General features: G+C 36.6%; 2 protein-coding genes across 3 annotated transcripts in view; one reads left to right on the forward strand and one right to left on the reverse strand.

Annotated features, from left to right (window-relative positions):
* Positions 1–19,663, forward strand: part of LOC127851462 (serine--tRNA synthetase-like protein Slimp) — a 24,614-nt gene extending 4,951 nt beyond the window's left edge. Inside the window, exons 5-14 of the mRNA XM_052385252.1 lie at positions 342–381; positions 1,969–2,038; positions 3,340–3,481; positions 4,293–4,422; positions 6,877–6,954; positions 8,991–9,046; positions 10,716–10,822; positions 17,835–17,928; positions 18,797–18,892; positions 19,486–19,663. Of these exons, the coding sequence (XP_052241212.1) occupies positions 342–381; positions 1,969–2,038; positions 3,340–3,481; positions 4,293–4,422; positions 6,877–6,954; positions 8,991–9,046; positions 10,716–10,822; positions 17,835–17,928; positions 18,797–18,892; positions 19,486–19,572 (900 nt within the window). The 3' untranslated portion in view covers positions 19,573–19,663. The remainder of the gene's footprint in view (positions 1–341; positions 382–1,968; positions 2,039–3,339; positions 3,482–4,292; positions 4,423–6,876; positions 6,955–8,990; positions 9,047–10,715; positions 10,823–17,834; positions 17,929–18,796; positions 18,893–19,485) is intronic.
* A 2,318-nt stretch (positions 19,664–21,981) lies between these two features.
* On the reverse strand, positions 21,982–24,877 carry LOC127851464 (uncharacterized). Of its 2 annotated transcripts, none has more exons than XM_052385256.1 (2): positions 24,746–24,877; positions 21,982–23,657 (listed from the first exon to the last, which is right to left on the reverse strand). In XM_052385256.1, the coding sequence occupies exon 2, from the start codon at positions 23,653–23,655 to the stop codon at positions 22,417–22,419; it is 1,239 nt and encodes a 412-aa protein (XP_052241216.1). In that variant the 5' UTR covers positions 23,656–23,657; positions 24,746–24,877; the 3' UTR covers positions 21,982–22,416. The 2 variants fall into 2 exon arrangements, with proteins under 2 accessions (XP_052241216.1, XP_052241215.1); XM_052385255.1 differs by lacking the exon at positions 24,746–24,877 and adding an exon at positions 24,490–24,709.
* Positions 24,878–25,140: the final 263 nt, after the last annotated feature.

Consider the following 25,140-nt stretch of genomic DNA (forward strand, 5'->3'; position numbering starts at 1 on the left):
TTATGCTATAAGCAGTAAAACTTCCGATTACTTTGGCAAAACAATATTTTCAAAACTTTTTGTCTTAAATTTGTTCCATATAAAATTAAGTAAAGTTAGATTTAGCATCTTATTTGAACAAGCGAAGTATACAACATATACACAATTGCATATTAAGTCACTGTATTTTCCAGAAAAGATATGGTTTTATGAGTCATACTTGAAATGGCTAAGGACACATTTAATCCAAATACATGTTTCTGGGTTAGCTGATAATATTAACATGCCTGAGATAATATATTCACCCAAAATGACAAGTTCTTGAAGACTTGCATTTTGATTGTTTCCTTTATTATTTGAAGCCAGAAGACAAAGAAGTTATTGTGGAGGATTATTTGGCAGGTAAATGGCGCTAATAAACATGAGTTTTATTTGCAAAGATATGCAAGAATACAATTAATTCCACAATTTTTAGCTCGACTGTTATATATAAAATATATAAAGTGGAGCTATCCTACTCACCCCGCGCGTCTGTGTTAGCGTCTGAGTAAGCGTTAGGGTGCAAATGTTAAAGTTTTCATACTACCCCATTTATTTTCATTGTCCCTTGACATATTGCTTTCATATTTTGCATACTTGTTTACCAACATCACCCCAACCTATAAACAAGAGCAGACAACTCTATCAAGCATTTTGTTATAATTATTGCCCCTTTTATACTTAGAATATGCATATTATTGATAAATCTATGTAAAAGTTTGCGTACTACCCCAAATATTTCCTATATCCTTTGACATATTGCTTTTATATGTTGCATACTTGTTTACCAACATGACCCCAACCTAGAAACAAGAGCAAGCCACTGTATCAAGCATTTTGACATAATTATGGCCCCTTTAACACTTAGATAATTGAACATTTTGCTTAAATTGCCATAACTTCTTTATTTATGATCACATTTTATTATTACGTTGACAAAACAACACTTACCTGAATACCACAATGGTTTCCACCCAAACAATACCCTACGCCCCTACCCAGAATCCCTTCCCCCCACCCATCCTCCCCCCGCATACATCATCTAATAAATTACCCCACCCCACATTATCCCCCCCTCTCAACCCCCACCACCCCCCTTTTTTTTTAAACATCAACTTATAAATTACCACACCCCCTCTCCCCCCCCCAACAATTTTATTTTTCTCCTTTTTTTTATTTTTGAAAGATCGTCTAAAAAATGACCACACCCCACATTATACCCCCTCTCAATGCCCCCCCCCCCCCCAAAATAAAAAAATAAAATAAAATAATAATAATTTGTTTCCTTTTTTTATTTTTGAAAGATCGTCTATATTGAATATGAACAATTTCCCCATGATGGCTTACGTTATAATGTCAAGCACTCGAATAGTTGAGCGCGCTGTCCTCTGACAGCTCTTGTTATTTTGGCATTGATCAACTGTGATTTTTTTTCAATCTTTATTATAGAAAGCAACACATGTTTAGACATTTAACTGTTTGGGTATCACCAAAAAGACAAAAGGCTGTGTGTTACCACAAGAGACACTAGGCAAAAAAAATATTTTCCCAATAATAATGCCAATAAAAATAGTAGGTCTTCCAAACTGTTTTCAAGCTTTTCTCAGTTTTTCTGGCAGAAATGTTGTTAATGAATATTGAATTTTCTTTTTTAAATATTTGTAGTTAATTTAATGAATATGGCTAAATGATTCAAAAGTGAGCAAAAACTTAACCTCTAATACCAACAAATTAGCATAGCACATGAGTACATATCAGCAGTGCTCTGTGAAAAGGGGGTTTAATGCATGTGCTAATACATCATGTTTTAGGGAAGTACATGTAGGTTGATCCTCTGTTTATATTTTGCTTCTTGTTTTTTAAACATTTTTATTAACTGTAAAAATCTATTCTCTCACTTAAATTATTGTTTTTGACTCTGATTTTTTTCTTTTAACTGATCTTTTTTAGACAAGCGTTTAAGGATTGTAGACAAGGACCATCATGTCATTCTTGAAGAGTCAAATATGGTGAAAATAAGGTATGTTAAAAGCATTTTAATAATAATGCCTATGCTAAGATATTTTGCAAACAATTTTAACAAGTACTGTCTTGTGGTTAGATTATGCACATATATAAACAAAACAAAAAGTGCAAATCTAGCAAAGTTTTTTTTGGACAGTAAGCCTTTACATGCAGTGAAAGGTTAAATATAATATAGATCAAAGAACAAGGATTTGATTTTGATTGTTGAAACACAGTGAAAGCATGAAGGTTTGAATTATAATTCAAAGTGCATTAGCCCTTTACCACTTAGATACATATTTTAACGCATTTGAAGTCCGGTAAAAAAAGATGCATCTGGCATAAAAACTGAACAGACTGCGCAGGCTGTTCTGGTTTTATGCTGTTTACACATAGCCATTTTCACTTCGCTTCTGAGTGGGAAAGGGTTAATTGACATCAATACAATAATTATACCAGCAGTACTCCATCTAGGCTTGAACAGATGGGAGCAGCACCCTGTTGCCCCAAGGTTCCACCCACCTCCTTGGACCCCCAACCATTCCCTTATTTTCTAACTGATCACATAATTATATAGGGCATAAAGAAATTCATTTTTCACCTCGTAACTTGTTTTTATACATGTGATTAAAAATATATTTGAATGATTTACATGCGTTATTGAAAACATTCCACAGGTATAATATTACTGCAGGTGATTAAGTGTCCTTTTGACAAATTATCACCATGTCTTTTTAAAATCCTAGCGGAAAACTGTGAAAGTCAACTGGTGTTGAACTAAATTACCTATTCCTTAACATGTTTTAATCAAATATTTTACATAGCCCTACTGCATTAAGTGAAAACTGGGCGTAATTGTAGTGTGTAAAATGTTGTCCCAGATTAAGCCTGTGCAGTCCAAATACGCTATATGGGAGGACACTTTCCACTTTAAATTGATTTTTGTTTAAACAAAAACAAAAAAATCCATAAAAGTGGAATGTGTTGTCCACAATTAGCTTCTGCAGACTGCACAGGCTAATCTGGTACAACACTTTATGCACTTGCATTAACCCTTTTAGTGCTGGAACCGAGTTTTGAATGCCTTTGCAAACAGTTTGGATCCAGATGAGACGTCACAGAACGTGGCGTCTCATCAGGATCCAAACTGTTTGCTATTCTGATAGTATTCTTTGAAAAAAAATCAAAGAAAATGCTAATTTTAGAAATTCTGCAGACAACATTTTAGCAGACGACAAATTTCCCAGCATGCAAAGGGTTAAGCTCAGTTTTCCCAGAATAAGGCTCACATATAGTGTGTTCTTTATGATTCCACAGCAATGTGGGCTCGAGGGCATACTACTTGCGCGGTCGTCTTGCAGTGCTTGAACAAGAGCTCATAGACAGATTCACGACTGAGTTACACAGAAAGGGGCTTACTATGATTCTGGCTCCTGAAATGTTTAAAACGGCTCTTGTGGTGGGTAAACTTGCTTGTTTGTGTTCATAGCAACATGAAAGAAATGTATAAGAATTTATGTGAATGCAGTTTGTGTTTTGCAATAGAAGTGATTATGACTGCAAACAACTCGATGCAAGAAATTACAAAATGATTGTGAAATGGGGCACAATGGGTCAAAGTCAATGTCTCTTACGTAGATGTAGAATAATGGTTTCCACTCAACAAAAAGTTGTATGTGTCTTAGAGGATATTTTGCAAATTAGAAACAGTCAAAATTACCTGAAAGAATAAGTTACCTACTATGCAGTTTGGTTTACTTAAATAAGTTCCATAAACTCGAACAAAATCTAGAATAATCAAGCGTGCTGTTTTCTAAGAGCTATTGTTCTATTTCTTTCTGAGAACATTGTGTATAGTGCACACGGGAATTACGTGACTGCTGTATTGGATGATTTCTATCTAATGATCTACAATGCATGATACAAATAAAAACAGTAATGCGTAACACAAATACAAAAGAAATGAGACTGTCTGGTAGGCTTAGATTAACAACTGGTATGCCTATTCACAAACTTTATTAGAATACTGATATAAGAAGGCTTAGACATAAAGCCATACATGATTGGCTAATTTTGCAGGAAGCAGGTGGTTTCAATGTGCTTGATCCAAGCTCTGTATACAGACTTAAGCACAAAAAGGGAACAGTATGTCTGATGATTGGTCAATTTTTCAGGAAGCTGGTGGTTTCAATGTGCTGGATCCTAGCTCTGTATGCAGACTTAAGCACAATTAGGGAACCAGTATGTCTGATGATTGGTCAATTTTGCAGGAAGCCGGTGGTTTAGATGTGGTGGATCCCAGCTATGCATACAGACTCAAACACAAGGAGGGATCCAGTTTGTCCGACTGGGATCAAGACCACATGTTTCTACGAGGGGCCTCACATTTGTCATTTCTTGGTATGACTTTTCTTGTAATTTGAAGTGCTTTGTTTATTTGTTTGTTACACTGTATATTCTTTTATTATATGTTATATTGCTTATACTGAGTAGTATCACACATGCCAGAAATGTTCAGGTCCAAATCGGGACATTCCATAAAAAATGTTGGGACATTTGACCAAAAAGCGGGACACCTAAAACTATCAATCATGCCACCTTTACTGTAGTCAGTTATCAGTATATTACTTACAAAACCTCATAATTTCTTGCAAATATTGACGATAAATGTGTTTAAGAATTCCATGAACACAGACATTTTCCATTTTCCGGAAGTAAACACACATGTGCACTATACGGATGAATCCATAGCGTGAAATGTCGGTAATGCCTCAATTTGACATCCATTTGGGACAATGGCATGTGTAATTGTTCAACTTGATGTTCGCGCATTGAGCACTGTTTTTATTCAACCAATCATCAATTAACTCTAAATTAAGATTGATGCAATATGTACAAAATATTTTCTGAAAATCAGTCAAAAACGAAAGTAAATTTATGTGAAACATCAATGTGAATCGGTCAGTGCTCAATTTGGTGTTATAATACACAGAATACCGCGCAATAGTATCTTTGGACTTGATTTGGGCCATGAAATACAAAAGCAGTCTGCTTTAAATTCACTACGATGCATCTATCGCTATAAATTAGCGACCCCTATCATAAAAACACCATGGTGTCAATGCCTGATAAAAGCAATAATTTGATGATAGATTGCTGATAAAGTGTCAAAAACAACACTGTATCACTCGACTAGTAGACATGGTTAGTTTATAGGGGGCAATAAAAGGATCAGCGATGGTAATTAAAGCCAGACAGAGTTTGAAAAGCGAAGTTTATTTTATTGTGAACAAAATCGGGACATGGCATGTATGGTAGTACCTTGTTTATTTGTTTGTTACACTGTATATTCTGTTATAATATGTACATGTACACGTATTATTGCTTATGTTGAGAAGAACTTTGTTTATTTGAATTTTACACTTAACATTCTGTTATAGTATGTTATATTTTTAGCTCGACTATTATATATGAAATATATATAGTGGAGCTATCGTACTCACCCCGGCGTCCTCGTTTCCGTTTCCGTTAGCGTGCAAATGTTTTCGTACTACCCCAATTATTTTCATTGTCCCTGTCAAATTGCTTTCATATTTTGCATAGTTGTTTACGAACATGACCCCAACCTATAAACAAGAGCAGACAGCTCTATTAAGCATTTTGTCATAATTATGGCCCCTTTTCCACTTAGAATATGCAGCAAATGTTAAAGTTTTCGTACTTCCCCATTTATTTTCATTGTCCCTTGACATATTGCTTTCATATTTTGCATACTTGTTTACCAACATAACCCCAACCTATAAACAAGAGCAGACAACTCTATCAAGCATTTTGTCATAATTATTGCCCCTTTTATACTTAGAATATGCTTATTATTGATAAATCTATGTAAAAGTTTGCGTACTACCCCAAATATTTCCTATATCCTTTGACATTGCTTTTATATGTTGCATACTTGTTTACCAACATGACCCCAACCTATAAATAAGAGCAGACCACTGTATCAAGCATTTTGACATAATTATGGCCCCTTTTACACTTAGATAATTGAACATTTTGCTTAAATTGCCATAACTTCTTTATTTATGATCACATTTTATTATTACTTTGACAAAACAACACTTACCTGAATACCACAATGGATTCCATCCAAACAATACCCCACGCCCCTACCCAGAATCCCTTCCCCCCCCCCCAACTCCTCCCCCCCCCCCCCCCCCGAAAAAAAAAAAAATATATTTTTTTTAACATCATCTAATAAACTATCCCACCCCACATTATACCCCCCCTCTCACCCCCCACCCCCCCCTACCCCCCCCCCCAATTTTTTTTTTTTTTTAAACATCATCTAATAAATTGCCATACCCCACATTATACTCCCTCTCACCCCCCCTACCCCCCCCAAACAATTATTTTTTTCCTTTTTTTATTTTTGAAAGATCATCTAATAAATGACCACACCCACATTATACCCCTCTCAACCCCCCCCCCCCCCCCCCCCTAAAAATTTTTTTTTGTGTTTTTTTCCTTTTTTTATTTTTGAAAGATCGTCTAATAAATTATTGAATATGAACAATTTCCCCGTGATGGCTTACGTTATACTGTCAAGCACTCGAATAGTCGAGCGCGCTGTCCTCTGACAGCTCTTGTTTACTTCTGAAATAAAAAGACACATCTGTGATACAGATGGAACCTTCAACTTTAGGGTGACTGTTGTTGTGGCTGTCCGGCTAGAGCAGTGGTTGTAACACCTGCGTCTCACCTAGGAGTCCAGGGTTCAACTCATAACGCAGCCTTAGGCACGGAAGACCCTCATTAACTTCGAAATACGCAAACACTATGTATTTATTTCAGCCTACTACGCAAGGATGCAGATTTCTTCTGACAGCCTCCCTGTCAGAAACTTCACAGTTGGCAGGAATTATAGACCAGGTAAGGAATTATAGACTAGGTAAGGAATTATAGACCATGTAAGGAATTATAGACCAGGTAAGGAATTATAGACCAGGTAAGGAATTATAGACCAGGTAAGGAATTATAGAATAGGTAAGGAATTATAGACCAGGTAAGTAATTATAGATTAGTTAAGGAATGATGGACAATGTAAGGAATTAAAGACTATGTTAGGAATTATGGCTTAGGTGAGGAATTAAAGACTAGGTAAGGAACTATTGACCAGGTAAGGAATTATAGACCAGGTAAGTATTTATAGACTTGATAAGGAATGATGGACAATGTAAGAAATTAAATACTATGTTAGGAATTATGGACTAGGTAAGGAATTAAAGACTATGTTAGGAATTATGGGCTAGGTAAGGAATTAAAGACTAGGTAAAGAACTATTGACCAGGTAAGGAATTATATACCAGTTATGGAATCAAAGACAAGGATAGGAATAATATACAAGGTAAGGAATTGTAGACTAAGCAAGGAATTAAAGACCATGTGATGCATTATAAACAATGTTAGGAGTTATAGTATAGGTAACGAATAATAGACTTTGTTAGATTATAACTGGTAAAGTGAACAAAATGTTTGACATTGAGACACTTTTGGAATTGTGAAAATAAAGTGTTTTATGTTGGATCTATTGATTGTTGTTTGATTAGAATTTCCAGGACTGCTCTTCCAGCAAAGCATATGAATACATCAATTTATCATATTCGTAATATATGTACCAATTAACATTCTTATAAAATAGTTTTTCAACTCTTAAATACAAGCTACTGGATAGAAATTCCATATTTCATAGCATGAAATCTGTTGTTGTATTCAACAGCTGGAATACAGACTACTTTTATGTCGTATGTATAATAAATATTCCTAATGTTCTGAGTAACATTTGGAAATACTCGTTCATTTATTGCAATAATGGTACACACGTGGCAAGATGAATTAATTTGCATAAAATTATTGTTTTCAACAATATTGTGGATTTGTTTTATTGGAAGAAGGTATATTAACAATGGAATATTACAAACTGTGGTGTTTTCAATGATATTTTTATGCCCCCTTTCGAAGTCTGTCTGTCACACTTTTCGTGTCCGCTCTCTATTTCAAATACTTGTCATTGGATCTTTACCAAACTTGGTCAGAAGTTGTATCTAGACAATATCTAGGTCGAGTTCGAATATGGGTCATGCCGGGTGAAAAACTAGGTCACGGGGTCACTTAGTGCATTTCAAGGATTTAGCATGGTAAAATGCTCATAACTTCTATCAAAGCGTTGGCTATAACTTTTGCATTATTGAAGATAGAAACTTGATATTTGGCATGCATGTGTATCTCATGAAGCTGCACATTTTGAGTGGTGCAAGTTCAAGGTCAAGGTCATCCTTCAAGGTCAAAGGTAAAACAAAAAAACAAAAAAAAAAACTTCAAAGCAGCGTTCTCTTGAAGCTGCACATTTTGAGTGGTGGAAGTTCAAGGTCAAGGTCATCCTTCAAGGTCTAAGGTCAAAATAAATAAAAAATTTCAAAGAGGCATTCTCATGAAGCTGCACATTTTGAGTGGTGGTAGTTCAAGGTCAAGGTCATCCATCAAGGTCAAAGGTAAAAAAAATAATAAATTATTTCAATGCGGCGCAATAGGGGGCATTGTGTTTCTGACGAACACATCTCTTGTTGATTTGTTTTATTGTTATGAAGTATATAAAAAATGGAAAACTAAAATGTATGGTGTTCTCTCAAAATACAACATCACATTATCAGCCTGTATGATACAGCCAACCGGAACTCTGCAGTCATGTATACTCTCTTGATTCAATAATAAAGCAATTATTTCTTTAAGACAGATTCTATTTACCATTATACAACTTTTAAATCCTGAGCTCGACCTAACCTGTTAATAACCCTTAGTTAGTGGATTCAATAGTAAAAATTCTAATCTCATGAAAACTGAAACCAAAATACAACTTTCTTACAAAGTTGCTACAAATAGTAACAAATAACTTGTTATCTTATTTTCAGTAAATGCTGTGAACAAGACATTGCCTGGTCTATTTGGAGCTCTCCAATCAGTGAGGGTATGTCACCAAGCAATTTGTTGAAATTATAAACCTCTTAAATAGACATATTTAGTGGCAGAATTGTATAATAGATTTCATTGTATGAGTTTTAATAATTTTGAACTGTTATTATGTTTGGATTTTTATGCACCCCTTCGAAGAAGAGGGGGTATATTGTTTTGCACATGTGGGTCGGTTCATCGGTCGGTAGGTCGGTCGGTCCGTCCACCAGATGGTTTCCGGATGATAACTCAAGAACGCTTAGGCATAGGATCATGAAACTTCATAGGTACATTGATCATGACTGGCAGATGACCCCTATTGATTTTCAGGTCACTAGGTCAAGGTCACAGTGACTCGAAACAGTAAAACGGTTTCCAGATGATAACTCAAGAATGCTTAAGCCTAGGATCATGTAACTTCATTGGTACATTGATCATGACTGGCAGATGACCCCTATTGATTTTCAGGTCACTAGGTCAAAGGTCGAGGTCACATTGACTCGAAACAGTAAAATGGTTTCGGGATGATAACTCAAGAATGCTTACACCTAGGATCATGAAACTTCATAGGTACATTGATAATGACTGGCAGATGACCCCTATTGATTTTCAGGTCACTAGGTCAAAGGTCAAGGTCACAGTGACTCGAAATAGTAAAATGGTTTCCGGTCCCAAAACTTTAACCTTGGTTAAAGTTTGACAACTTTTTATGTCTGTCGGTCCGTCCACCAGATGGTTTCAGGATGATAACTCCAGAATGCGTAGGCCTAGGATCATGAAACTTCATAGGTACATTGATCATGACTGGCAGATGACCCCTATTGATTTTCAGGTCACTTGGTCAAAGGTCAAGGTCACAGTGACTCGAAACAGTTTCAGGATGATAACTCAAGAATGCTTATGTCAGGATAATGAAACTTCATAGGTACATTGATAACGACTGGCAGATGACCCCTATTGATTTTCAGGTCACTAGGTCAAAGGTCAAGGTCACAGTGACTTGAAATAGTAAAATGGTTTTCGGATGATAACTCAAGAATGCTTACGCCTAGGATCATGAAACTTTATATGTACATTGATCATGACTGACAGATGACCCCTATTGATTTTCAGGTCACTAGGTCAAAGGTCAAGGTCACAGTGACAAAAAACGTATTCACACAATGGCTGCCACTACAACTGACAGCCCATATCGGGGGGCATGCATGTTTTACAAACAGACCTTGTTTTTTATATGCAAACAGTAGATTTTAGAATGAAGATTACTACACAAATATTTGAGCCATGCTGCGTTAAGTGTCGTCACAGATTATCTTGGATGACACTTTACGCACATGCATTAAAACCCCTTTTCACAGAGCCCGACACATTTATTAACTTCAAATGATTTTTTATATCAGAAACACTTAGGAAAGAAGGGCTATTGTTCCACTTCTTCCAAAAGGTGTTTCTAAAATCACACCCCTGAATGTACTTTTATTTTAAAAAGTGGACTAAAAATAACACTACCGGTAATTACAGGATTACATATCTTTTGCACCTTTCATTGAGGTTGGAGATAATATTAGAAGGTTTAAAATTTGCAACGTTAAAGAACTTAAAAACTGCTGTTATTTTGGTGATCAGATATTTAATTTTATTGAAGTGATGTTAGGTAAACTCAATATATTTATTTCCCTATGCAGGTGTGTGCCTGTACTCTGGCAGAGAGAATGGAAGAGTGTTCCACAGAATGTGATATGATGGTCCAAGCCATCAAAGAGATCTATAGAGAGTTTGACTTGCCTTTCAGGTATTTTTAGGTTCATTTTATTAACATATTCATTTAAAAAAGAGATCTATAGAGAGTTTGATTCCAATTATTAGGCACATTGTTTCAATAGCTGTGATATATATATATATATATATATATATATATATATATATATATATATATATATATATATATATATATATATATATGATACAGGTGTTCAAATACAGTCCACTCTCGTTATCTCGACATCGGATATCTCAATCTTCTCGATATGTCGAAGTAAGCTCAATGTCCCAACTTATTTTCTTCTTTATCTATATAAATAAACATCGCATATCTTGATTTTCGTTATGTCGAAAAATTCAATATGTTGATATAAAATTTTGTCCCGAGTCCCGATTTTACATGTATTTACTGTGGTTTATTTCGAAGTGCGAATAACTGTCCCAGTGTCGGCAAAAGATGAGAAATTTTTTCTTTGATACTTCACCGTCCCGCTTCGCCCGGCTGCTCTCGATACTGAGTGGTAGGGAATTGATCCGTTGATTGCATCAATGATCACACTTATGTAATGTCGTTAGCCATTAACACTTGAGTAAGGCCTGTCACTTTAACTGTCACATTAACATCAATAAACTGCAATTAATACACAGCCTGCCGAAAGGCCGAAAGACTAATTGTTTTTACAAACAACATTCCAAAATGCATTGAGTTATATTTTTGCGTATATAAACCGTTGCAAATTTACATAATGTTGTTCTATCAAGACAAGTCTTAAAATGGCTTTTCATTTGTATTTGATCCTGTACTAATAATCGATTGAACTTTGCATTTCAAACTACAAAATGTACATGTACAGTTCAGTATTCCGGAACGTGATTTACCCATGTTCAGATGGAACACCCTCGTCTTGATTGGACGTCAATTGCATCATAACTTTAAATAGCAACATAACCGGATGTTTACTCGACAGTTTAGAAAAAATATAAACGCATGTGTTCATGCAATTCTGTAATACTTAAAACGTCATTTTAAGCATTTAAATAGAAATGAATCGTGCCTCGTTAAAACTAGTACATATGTTTATCAGGTAGAGAGTTTTATGCCACACGGTGACGGCTTTAGTTAGACCACTTAGCAGGTATTTAGATGTTAAAAACAAGGTAAATTTTCGTTTATTTTTTTCTTTGAAAACGCCTAATCGGATATCTTGAACTCTGGTTATCTCGATATTTTTTCTTGTTCCCGCCGACTTCGAGATAACGAGAGTTGACTGTACATATATACTCTGTTGTTGGTGGTATATGGTGATCAGACAATGACTGCATCCATCATCGTCTGACTATTTCACCTTTTCAAAAACGTTGTTTCCCCTCTAGAAGCCGCATTTATGAGTCATCTTGATGAAACTGGCTTAGAATTGTATTTCTTGACAGTATAGATCTATGAGCCATGTTCGAATATAGGTCATTGGGGTTAAAAACTAGGTCACCTGGTAAAATCCTGAAAATTCATTTTACCACTCTAAAATCCACATTTTTCACTCGCGATCGAGATAAAACTTTGTGGGAATGTCTATTTTTTAACTATATTAAGGTCATGTTGGGATCATGGTCAAGTGGGTTCAAAACTAGATTACCAGGTCACATGTTGCAAATAGTGTACCTTGAACTCAAGTGAGTGCTTCATGACCATTATGCACCTCTTATTAAAATAAATTACAATTGTATATAAGCCATGCTCTGTGAAAAGGGGGTTTAATGCATGTATGTTAAGTGTTGTCCCAGATTAGCCTGTGCAGTAAGTGCAGGCTTATCAGGGACAACACTTTCCGATTTTACGATATATTTCGTTTAAGGTAGCGCACCTCTAATGATTTCCCGCGATTTCTTCGAAGGTTGAAGAGCCTACTATTAGGTGCCGTAGCCTAGTGGTTAAGGCAATAGGCTAGAAATCTTTTGGGATATTTCCGCGCAGTTTCGAATCCTGCCGACGACGTATACTTTTTTGCGACGCGTTTTATTTATTTTCTAACGTAATTTGATTTAATATGGCATATAAGCTATATTTATTGTTAAATATGTTGCAATTTTTATGCACATTCTTCAATTATTAAAATTAAAACAACGTTATGGCGAAATTGGGTGATTTACTGTTGAAAATACGAACCATGCATGTTGCATTTTTATTTTTATTTCAAAAAGTAAACGGTAAATCTGTCTAGTTCTTGGTATTTTTGCTGTATGTAGTGTTTCTACAAAAACTAAGTTTAAAATATGACTTAAATGATACTATTTTGAATTTTATGACACTTTGTTTTTAAGCGACCCAATTATTTGGCTGAAATCACTTACATTTCATGGCGCTCTTCCATAGATAAAAATTTGTAAAAAATAAATTTCATCTTGTTTAAACTTTAAACACCTTTACAGCATCTGTACACACCAACTGCATGCCCATATTTGGAAATTTGAATGAATTATGGAACTTTTATATACCCCAGGGGTGAAAATAAACTGGACAAAAGCCGAGCGTGGGGGTGGTTTTGAAAAAATCGGTATATTTTTTTTAAAAGCATGGAAAGCCTACCTACAAATTTGCATGTAGTTCAGTGAAATGATGCTGATTAAGAAAATAATTAATTAGATTATATTTGGATATGTGCCCATTAGAGGTGCGCTACCTTAAAGAAAGTCTCTTCTTAGCAATAATCTAGTTTAGGCGGAAAGTGTCATCCCTGATTAACCTGTGTGTACTGCACAGGCTTATCTGGGACATCACTTTACGCACATGCATAAAACCCCTTTTCACAGAGCACGGCCTCATTATCTAAATTAAAGCATTTTATCGCATGCTTCTCCTTGTTATCTTTGATATATATCCTTTGCGAATAACTTTATATTCTAACATGTGTTATATAGCATATTGTACCTTTTTAGCTCACCTGATTGCTTTTGTGACCGGTCTTTGTCCGTCGTACGTCCGTCCGTCCGTTAACATTTGTTTGTAAACACTCTAGATGCCACATTTATTGTCAGATCTTCATGAAACTTGGTCAGAAGCTTCGTCCCAATGAAATCTCGGTCGAGTTCGAAACTGGGTCGTGCTGGGTCAAAAACTAGGTCACTAGGTCAAAAAAAAGAAAAAACTTGTAAACACTGTAGAAGTCACATTTCATGCCCAATCTTCATGTAACTTTGTCAAAATGTTTGTCTTAATGATATGTTGGTTAAGTTCAAAAGTGGTTTCAGTCCGTTGAAAAAAATGGCAGCCAGTGGGCGGGGCAGTTTTCCTTATTTGGCTATAGAGAAACCTTGTAAACACTCTGGAAGTCACAACTTTTGCCCATTCATCATGAAAGTTGGTCAAAACATTGGTTTTATTGAAATCTCGGACGAGTTTGAAAATGGTCCAGATCGGTGAAAAAATATGGCCGCCAGTGGGCGGGGCATTTTTCTCTATAAGTATATAGTGAAAACATGTCAACAATCTAGAAGTCACATTTTTGGCCCAATTTTCATTAAATTTTGTCAGAACTTTTGTTTCCTAGATATGTGAGTTAAGTTTGAAAATTGTTCCGGTCCGTTGAAAAACATGGTTGCCAGGGGAACAGGGCAGTTTACAGTAGTTACTCCCCTTTGATTATTAATGTTTTCATAATAATACAGTGTACATTTGTGTATCATTTATGTGTTAATTGTTATTCGAGGTTGGATGTTTTTTTAGCTCACCTGATTGCTCAGGGGATTTTTTGTGACCGGTCTTTGTCCGTGGTCCGTCCGTCCGTCCACATTTGTTCGTAAACACTCTAGAGGCCACATTTATTGTCCGATCTTCATGAAACTTGGTCAGAGGATTTGTCCCAATGATATCTCGATCGAGTTCGAAACTGGGTCATGCTGGGTCAAAAACTAGGCCACTAGGTCAAAAAAAAAGAAAAAGCTTGTAAACACTGTAGAAGTCACATTTAATGCCCAATCTTCATGTAACTTTGTCTAAATGTCTGTCTTACTGATATGTTGGTTGAGTATAAAAGTGGTTCCGGTCTGTTGAAAAACATGGCCGCCAGTGGGCGGGGCAGTTTTCCTTATATGGCTATAGAGAAACCTTGTAAACACTCTAGAAGTCACAATTTTTGCCCAATCATCATGAAAGTTAATCAAACATTGGTTTTATTGATATGTTGGACGAGTGCGAAAATGGTACAGATCGGTGAAAAAACATGGCTGCCAGTGGACGGGGCATTTTTCTCTATATGTTTACAGTGAAAACATGTTAACACTCTAGAAGTCACATTTTTTTGCCAAATTTTCATGAAATTTGGTCAGAACATTTGTTTCCTTGATACGAGAGTTGAGTTGGAAAATGGTTTCGGTCAGTTGAATAACACATCTGCCGCGGGTGGCAGTTTTTAACCAGGTTTTCCGAAGGAAAAAACTGGTTATTAGATTGGCGAATGCGGGCGGGCGGGCTGGCTGGCTGGCTGGCTGGCGGGCGGGCGGAACAAGCTTGTCCGGGCCATAACTTTGTCGTTCATTGTGAGATTTTAAAATCATTTGGCACATTTGTTAACCATCATTAGACCGTGTGTCGCGCGAAAAAATTACGTCAATATCTCCAAGGTCGAGGGCACACTTTGAGTTCAAAGGTAAAAATAGCCATAAATGAGCTTGTCTGGGCTATAACTATGTCATTCATTATGAGATTTTAAAATCATTTGGCACATTTGTTCACCATCATGGGACGGTGTGTCGCACGAAAGAATCACGTCAATATCTCCAATGTCAAGGTCGCCACGAATAAAAATAGATTTATTTTTAAACAAACTTACAAAGGGGGTTAATTTTGTTTGTTCATTTCAAAAGTTCAGTTTGAGTTGTCTCCCTTTATCAGATTTTTTTTCACAATCAAAACTTGGTTTTGTGACAATTTTGTCCCTTGTCTTATATTTATATAGTAAAAAAAAGCTTGTGAACACTCTAGAAGTCACATTTTTTGCCCAATCATCATGAAACTTGGTGAAAAGATTGGTTTTATATATCTCTCAGATGAGTTTGCAAATGGTCCCGATGGGTCAATAAACATGGCTGCCAGGGGGGTGGGGCAGTTTTCCTTATGTGACTATATAGAGAGAAACCTTGTGATTGAACACTATGGAAGTCACATATTTTGCGTAATCATTGTGAAACTTAGTCAATACATTGGTTTTATTGATTTCTTGGACAAGTTGGATAATGGCTCAGATCGGTGAAACACACTTTAACTTACCTGATTGCTCAGGTGAGGTTTTAGGATTGGTCTTTGTCCGCTGTCTGTCCTTCCACATTTGGTTTGTAAACACTCTAGCATTCACATTTCTCAAGCATTCTTTATCAAAGTTGCTGAAAGATCTCAGTCAAGTTTGATGATAGGTCACCATTTCAAATCTTACAAAAACAAAAACACTCCCTACGCCAGAGTTTTGGTTCAATAATGATGAAACTTGACCAGGATGTTTGTCTGGTCAAAATCTAGGTCAAGTTTGACATTAGGTAAAGATTGAATGAACCGACTCCTCTCAGGTGAGCGAACTAGGGCCATCTTGGCCCTCTTGTCATATGCTACATTTTGGTGAATTGACCGATTGTGATGCATAATTTTTCTGACATGGTGTTGCAATGTCAAGTGACATCATGCAATGTCAAGTGACATCATGAAATGTCAAGTGACATCATGCGATATCAAGTGACATCATGCAAGGTCAAGTGACACCATGCAATTTTAAGTGACACCTTGCAATGTCAAGTGACATCATGCAATGCCAAGTGACACCATGCAATGTCAAGTGACACCATGCGATGTCAAGTGACACCATGCAATGTCAAGTGACACCATGCAATGTCAATTGACACCATGCGAGGTCAAGTGATGTCATGCAATGTCAAGTGACATCATGCAATGTCAAGTGACATCATGCGATGTCAAGTGACATCATGCGATGTCAAGTGACATCATGCGATGTCAAGTGACATCATGCAATGTCAAGCAACACCATGCAATGTCAAGTGATGCCATGCAATTTCAAGTGACGCCATGCAATGTCAAGTGACATCATGCAATGTCAAGTGACATCATGCGATGTCAAGTTACATCATGCAATATCAAGTGACACCATGCAATGTCAGCTGACACCATACAATGTCAAGTGACACAATGCAATGTCAAGTGACACCATGCAATGTCAAGTGGCACCATGGGATGTCAAGTGACACCATGGGCTGTTAAGTAACATCATGCAATGTCAAGTGACATCATGCAATGTCAAGTGACATCATGCAATGTCAAGTGACATCATGCAATGTCAAGTGACGTCATGCAATGTCAAGTGACGTCATGCAATGTCAAGTGGTGTCGTGCAATGTCAAGTGACATCACGCAATGTCAAGTGACATCATGCAATGTCAAGTGACACCATGCAATGTCAAGTGACAACATGAAATGTCAAGTGACAGCATGCAATGTCAAGTGACACCATGCAATCTTAAGAACTTTATTGTTTTATCACAAGGTTTATGCAAATGTTAATAATTGTTTTGCTTATTCAAAAGCATGGAAAGATCTCGCACCTGTTGTAATTTCATACCTTGATTTACAAATGTTGAACTTGTCAAGGAAATTTGTTAGACTTACCAAGAATATTTCATGAAATGACAACTTGTGTAAAAACTTATCTTATGTATCTTCTAGACAGCAGATATAAGTCAAAGCATTACATTTACTTCGTTTAAAAGGGTTGCTTGCCAAACCATAAAGTTTGAACAAAGTTAATTTTAAGGTGTTTAATAGAACATTTGAAAGTCAGTTATAAAAAAGCAACTTACTAATTACAGCCAAAAACTGAAGAATTGCTCCTTCAAATCAGAAAACCCATACAGTAAAACTGCGATAACTCGAGGAAGCACGGGACTGACCTTGATGCTCGAGTAATCGCAGGTTTCTTGTTGAATGCCCTTTTGTATCGTTATAAAGTGTACTTTCATGTTGAAGATTATTTTATCATTGTCTACAGGATTGTTTCCATACCAGTGCAATTGCTTTGCGCATATGAGCAGAAGCGGCTTGAAGTCCAGATATGGGTGCCCACTATGCAGACATACTTAAAGGTATATACCATGACATTTGTTTGACCAGTTAATTGCCTGTTGTTTTGCCTGGGTTATAAAAACATTTTTATGCCCCCCTTCGAAAAAGAGGGGGTATATTGTTTTGCACATGTCGGTCCGTCCGTCCACCGAATGGTTTCCGGATGATAACTCAAGAACGCTTTCGCCTAGGATCATGAAACTTCACAGGTACATTGATCATGACTCGCAGATGACCCCTATTGATTTTCAGGTCACTAGGTCAAAGGTCACGGTGACTAGAACCAGTAAAATGGTTTCCGGATGATAACTCAAGAAATCTTACGCCTAAGACCATGAAACTTCATAGGTACATTGATCATGACTCGCAGATGACCCCTATTGATTTTCAGGTCACTAGGTCAAAGGTCAAGGTCACAGTGACAAAAAACGTATTCACACAATGGCTGCCACTACAACTGACAGCCCATATGGGGGGCATGCATGTTTTACAAACAGCCCTTGTTATTTCTAGAATTGTGTTTACATTTTGGTTTAAATCTCGTGTTTAGCACATGAACTACTGGTAAGTGAAATCATGTCAACTTTTAATGTTTATAAATGTATATACATTTATTTTAATACTTGATGAAATCATACCATTATGAATAATTATTGATGCAATTATACTATTACAAATTAGTATTGATGCCATTATATAATTATAAATAATTATTGATGCAATGATGTCATTATAAATAATTATTGATGCAATTATGTTATGATAATTTCCATTAAAAAAAACTAGCCCTATTTAATAAATATCTCTTACTTTCCTTTAGCCCTTATTCACCATCACTGGCCATGATGTTTGGGCTAGTTGCTTAGCATGAAGACTGTTTATTTCCAGGTAGGTTCAGTTGCAGCCCATGGTGACTTCCACAGCAGAAGGCTCATGATTCGCAGTGCAAGAGACAGACAAGATGCTGTGGAACCTGTTCACATGGTGAGTACATCAGTTGTCACATAATGAGACCTACAGCTCTTTGCAGATATCCTAATGTTGGAGTATACTGAGACCTCATTTCAATGTGTGGGCCTGCACCCTTTGCCTGTAATATATGGGAACCTTCATGTCATTCTCACATTTGTTTTATTTAGAAAATTATTATTTTCCTAAATTGTACACTTTAATTGTATGGTTTGACCATTTGTTATACCCCATCTCACAAGTTGTTAGAAATCTGCAGTAAATTCACGTATAGACCAATTTATATCTATATGTATTTATTATAAGTCCGCTCTTGCATGGAAATGATGTACCTTATCATAATCAAACTTTCTTAAATGCATACAAACAATGAAATAACATAGATCATGTTCTTCAGTATTATATACACAAAATCAAATAATCAAATAATATAACATACTTTAACAAAGTGTTAGAGGTATATAGACAATTGACAAAAACATTACATAAGTATACATGTAGATGTATTATCCCAGAGATCTGTTACCAAAATCTATTTAGATAAAAAAATATTTACCATCATCCATGCAGTATTTTTTTGATTTTGACTGGTTGTTCATTTGTTGCAGGTGTACAGCGATGTAACAGACATAACAACAATGTTGGCTGTACTGCTGGAACATGGGCGACTTGACAAATACTGGAGAACTATGTGATCGTTTTGTAATATTATACAGTGCTGTTGTGATATCATTCAAATAAGTATAATGAATGTAATGGGATACAAAAAGATACCATGGAAACCTCTAGTTGTGTTACAATATTAATGTTGTTTAATAGTGTCTTGCGAAAATGGATCTAATGCCATATGCTACAAGCATAGCTCCAGACCAGCCCGTGAAATCGCAATCTAAGTGGGAATCTAACTTGTTATTCTTAATAACACACATATTCTGGCTAATCAGTATGAGTGTCGTTTTTAACACGCGCGTACTTAAACTTCCCTGCAACACAATACAATGGTCGCGGTGTTTTTCGTATATAATTCAATAAGCATACATTTTCTTTAGGCCTGATTTATTGTCCGATCCTAATGAAACTTAGTCATCCCAAAAATATCTTTAATGAGTTCGAAAATGACGCCCGTTGCTTGAAAAACATGGCCACCAGGGGGTGGGCCATTTTTCCTTATTTGGCTATAGTAAAACCTTGTTAACACTCTAGAGGCCACATGTATTGTCAGATCTTCATGAAACTTGCTCAGAAGATTTGTCCCAATGATATCTTGGATGTGTTGGAAAATGGTTCCGGTTGGTTGAAAATCATGGCCACCAAGGGGGCGTGGCATATTTCCTTATAAAGCTATATTAAAACCTTATTAACACTCTAGAGGCCACATTTATTGTCGGATCATCATGAAACTTGGTCAGAAGATTTGTCTGGATGATATCTTGGACAAGTTCGAAAATGGTTCCAGTTGCTTGAAAAACATGGCCACCAGGGGCGGGGCATTTTTCCTTAAATGGCTGTATATGGCTTTAGTAACACCTTGTTAACACTCTAGGGGCCACATTTATTGTCCGATCTTCATGAAACTTGGTCAGAAGATGTATCCTAATGATATCTTGGACGAGTTCGAAAATGGTTTGGGTTGGTTGAAAAACATGGCCACCAGGGGGCGGGGCATTTTTCCTTATTTGGCTATAGTAAAACCTTCTTAACACTCTAGAGGCCACATTTATTGTCTGATCATCATGACACTTGGTCAGACGATTTGTCGCAATGATATCTTAGACGATTTCAAAAATAGTTCTGGTCGGTTGGAAAACAAGGGCACCAGGAGGCGGGGCATATTTCCTAATATGGCTACATGGCTATAGTAAAACCTTGTTAACACTCAAGAGGGCTGTTATTGTCTGATCTTAATGAAACTTGGTCAGAAGATTTTTCCAAATGATATGTTGGACAAATTGAAAAATTGTTCCAGTTGGTTGAAAAACATGGCCACTAGGGGTGGTTTATTTTTCCTTATATGGCTATTGAAAAAACTTGTTAACACTCTTAAGTCACATTTATTTTCCAATCTTCATGAAACTTGGTCAGAATATTTGTTTTAATGATACCTTGGATGTGTACGAAAATGGTTCCGGTCTGTTGAAAAACGTGGCCACCAGGGTGTAAACTATTCATGAAAGTTGATTAGAACATTTGTTCTAATGACATCTTGGGCTGCACAGAACAGGTCAGTTCCTTTGAATCTCAGGTGAGCGACGTTGGGCCTTTCAGGCCCTCTTATTTTCGTTTATAGAAAGACTTTTCTTCTTGAAACTCAGTGTAGGCGAAAAGTTGCGTCCCTGATTAGTCTGTGCAGACTGCACAAGCTAATCTGGGACGACACTACGCACATGCATTAAATCCCCTTTTTACAGAGCGAAGTTCAGATATTGCAGACTCCGGTTGAACTCTGTGGCTTTTTTAATTTTTAGTAGTTGCAAGATTTAAAAACGGGAGTTTCGTGTAAACAAAGATAGAGAATCCTGTCCAAGATCGTTCCTATATATATTGAGTGATCTAACATTTTGCGGCTACACGGTGTCGAAGCCTTTTCATGGCCGTTAATCACAGGCGCCACCTCTTTTTGAGATACATTAATAAATGAGTCAATGCTTCTACCGAGGTGGCGCTGATGACCGCATGTTTTCAAAGACACGGCTTATTATACATATGGTGTGTAGGTTTTATGTTTTTCAATACATTTCGCATTAGATTGAAAATCGGGCGATTCAGCGAAGATTAAAACATCGACACGTTAATAAAAACATACAACCACAAGCCATTTAGAAACGTGAGGTCCTTAATAAGTTGTAACATGATGGAGTTTTTGAAAGCATATCAATGTGCTTGGCCTGTGTGACGAGCAAATATCCATCCAATTAAATCGCTAACGACATCAAACGATTGCTCTCAACATATTCAAACTGCTTAATTTACAAAAACATTTGCTTCTTGCCAATCTAATAGATAACTTTGCATTTTTTCCAAAAGAGGTGAAGTCAATGTCAAGGAGGTGGCGCTAAGGACTAATCCGACTAAGAATAGGAAAACGAAAAACAGACGTGTATACATCAGATCAATTACATTTTATATATTATATAATAATATAAATATTATTTTCTTTATTTATAAAAACATACAAAATGACTACAAAGTTAAAATCCCGCTGTTGACAGGCATTCATTTTTACAAATTTTTCATTACATATGTCATTATGGCCTGTTAGAAAATCACTACAGTGTTTTTATTACCCATTTCATACATGTAGGAATTTAAATGTCACCGAACAATGAAGAGAAAGTGTTATTCTTACAAGTGGAACACAGTTTACTTCTATTAACACATTTCTTTGAAATCAAAACTAAATTGAGATGCTTAAAAAGTATATAATTGCATTAGTAGCAATTATATACATTTACATTATTTGTATGACATAGCGCAATATAAGTACCACTACAAATATATTCGAGCATTAATTAGTCAGAAGTCAGTGTTTTCCAAAACCATTAAACGTGTTCCTTTTTTGTTGCCTGTTCGTAAGATGGTGGTGACCCGCTGTTTGATTGGACTACTTTTTGTGCTGCCGAATAACTAGATGGACGTATAACTGCGTCGGATTGATTATTGGGTCCAAGTTGTACGCTTCCGTATCCAAAACCAGACAAACGTTCATCGTTCGAAACAATGTGAACTCTGCTTTCGCTTCGATCTCTCTGGGAACTATTTTTCAAACGCGTGAATCTATAAATAGCAACTGTGACACAGATTCCTACGACGCAAGGCGCAAGCGCGTACAACAGGAAGTACATGTAAACCCGAGGTCGGCAGTATACGTTTACAGGAGAGTCGAATGAGGAGTGTTCCGGCATTCGTACAACTATGACTTGCGGCTCTCCATTAAGCTCAACGGTACAATCAAAGGTATTTGGACACCGAATGTTCACATCATCGAGGACATATCGCGTTCGTGACAGTTGGAATGTGACATCGACGCGCTTGGAAGGGAGAACAAACTGATCCTCATTGGAAAACACGTAATAATATTGGTCTGTTTCTATGATATCATATTCTGCGGTTCCACTGTTAAACAGAAACCAGCGTTTCAAATAGCAATCGTAACAGTTCACATCTTTTTTCCATTTGTTGAAACCGTCATCGCCTTTAAAAACGTACAATACTATACTGTCTGATATAACGTAGGACATCTTCACGTTTGAACCTTTCAGCAAATAAAAACCCCAATATTCGTATGTGTCTCTTTCAATGTTGCCATTCACATTTTCCGTATAGTTGATCACTTTGCTCTCATCGATGCTGGGCTCGTGTTTCATGACGTAATAATCGATTAAAGATGAACAATCAAGCTCAACGCGGTCGCAAAACATCATCGAGGGCTGGTTCACTATTCTCATATCGGAGGGTGAGATCGGAACCTTGGCTCTCGCATTATGCTTAAAGGTAAGGACGGTCGCTACAACGGCTCCCAGTATGACGTAAAACCACGTGAGGATGATTCGCGTTCGCGGCTTCATTTTCATCAGACAGGTGAAAAACAGAATAAAGCTGCACAATAAGCAGCAACTTCCGGTGCCTTCGTTGTTGCGTCGTCGTCGGCTACTGGAACTGGTGGCGCCGGCAAACACGCCAGCGTTGAATGCCGCGCTGCTGAAGCCGCCGCCACTACATCCACCTGCACATCCAGTGGCTATTGCACCAGTGGCTATTGCACCAATACCGTGAGTCATAGCTGGAGAAAGACATGAGGATAATATAAAGAGTGTTTGAGTCGCGCTTTGAAAAACGGGCATTGATGCATGTGCGCAAAATGTTGTCCCAGATAAGCCGGTGCAGTGCGCACAGGCTTCTCGGGGGAAAACACTTTCCGCTTTTGTGGTATTTTTTTTTTTCGTTCGAACGAAGTGTTTTCTTATTGAAAATCAGCGTAAGCGAAACGTGACGTTCGTTATTCGCCTGTTCGGCATACAAAGACCAATGTGTTATCATGTACCTTCATTTTACACACATGCATTAAGCCCGGTTTTGCCAGGTTTATATCATCAAAATGAATTGAGACGATTAATTTGTAAATTCAAAGTTTTATTTTCCACTTACAGTCCAGCAGTGATTGATAATACATATAATGATTTATCTCGCATGTCTTTTCTGCATTATAATACCACGAAAACATTTTAAGTACAGACATGTTTTGTAATAGAAGTTAATGGACATCGGGTACAATTAGCCTTCCTTCATGTTTAAAATCTACGACTCTTGTTTGGTTTATTATTATTTTACTTATTTATCGTTGCTATTGTAATTGTCTTTATTTTTACAATACTTTTTGGTTAAACTTTATTTTTAGCATATGTGAAAGAGGGAGAGTAATGCTGTATTTAAGTGAAAAACACTTCTTTTTTCTCAAAGTGTCACAAGAAAATTCTTGTCATGATCATTAACAACTATAACTCCTAATCCCGATAATAATCCACTTTATACTACTATTTCTACAACTACTAGTAATCATTATCATGACCATCATCATTAATTATGTTTAACAACACAAATGACGGATATCTTACCAATCGTTGTTTAGTAGTATCCAACTATTTGCAAACTATAATTGTTTACCAATGCCATCAAATCCAGTCATTTATACGAACGTTTGTTTATTTTCCTACCCAACTATAAATAGCCAGGCACGAGTTAGTTTATAGTTGTGTCCTATGACTGAGGTAATCAGCTGAGCTGATACAGATTTCACATTCAGGTTGATAGCATATATACGCATCACTGTATAATATCCCACATGTTTAATATTTCGAAATATATGTATACCTATGAGTCGTTCTCTCTAGAACTAGTAACGCTTTGACTTATACAACGGGTACTCTTACGTATACTCCGGGTACGGTAAATATACTTAATCGTACCCGGTCGAAATTAGACTGTACCCGAGTTGTCTTCCCGCCCCCAATCAGTTGTCGTAAAGCGCGCTACCGATTATCTTGCACAAACTTCTCTTTAAAAAAACTGCATTAACATGCTTTTTCGGCGTAAGCTGCATAAGCCAGCTTTTCACCTTAGCCTGACCTTTGTAAGTGTCCAATAAAATTCCAATAAAATTTCCCGCGGCTAGGTACGAATGAATACACTTCATTTATTCCATTGGCTGATTGAGTATACCACCAGAACATTGGAAACATATCCGCGTCTTTGTAACACTGTTTTAC

The sequence above is a fragment of the Dreissena polymorpha genome, chromosome 11 (assembly GCF_020536995.1).
Source record: "Dreissena polymorpha isolate Duluth1 chromosome 11, UMN_Dpol_1.0, whole genome shotgun sequence".
NCBI classification, from domain to species: Eukaryota; Metazoa; Mollusca; class Bivalvia; order Myida; family Dreissenidae; genus Dreissena; species Dreissena polymorpha.

What these genes read in the sequence shown, in the direction of transcription:
- LOC127851464 (XM_052385256.1), bottom strand. Translation starts at nt 23,655, where the DNA reads ATGACTCACGGTATTGGTGCAATAGCCACTGGTGCAATAGCCACTGGA.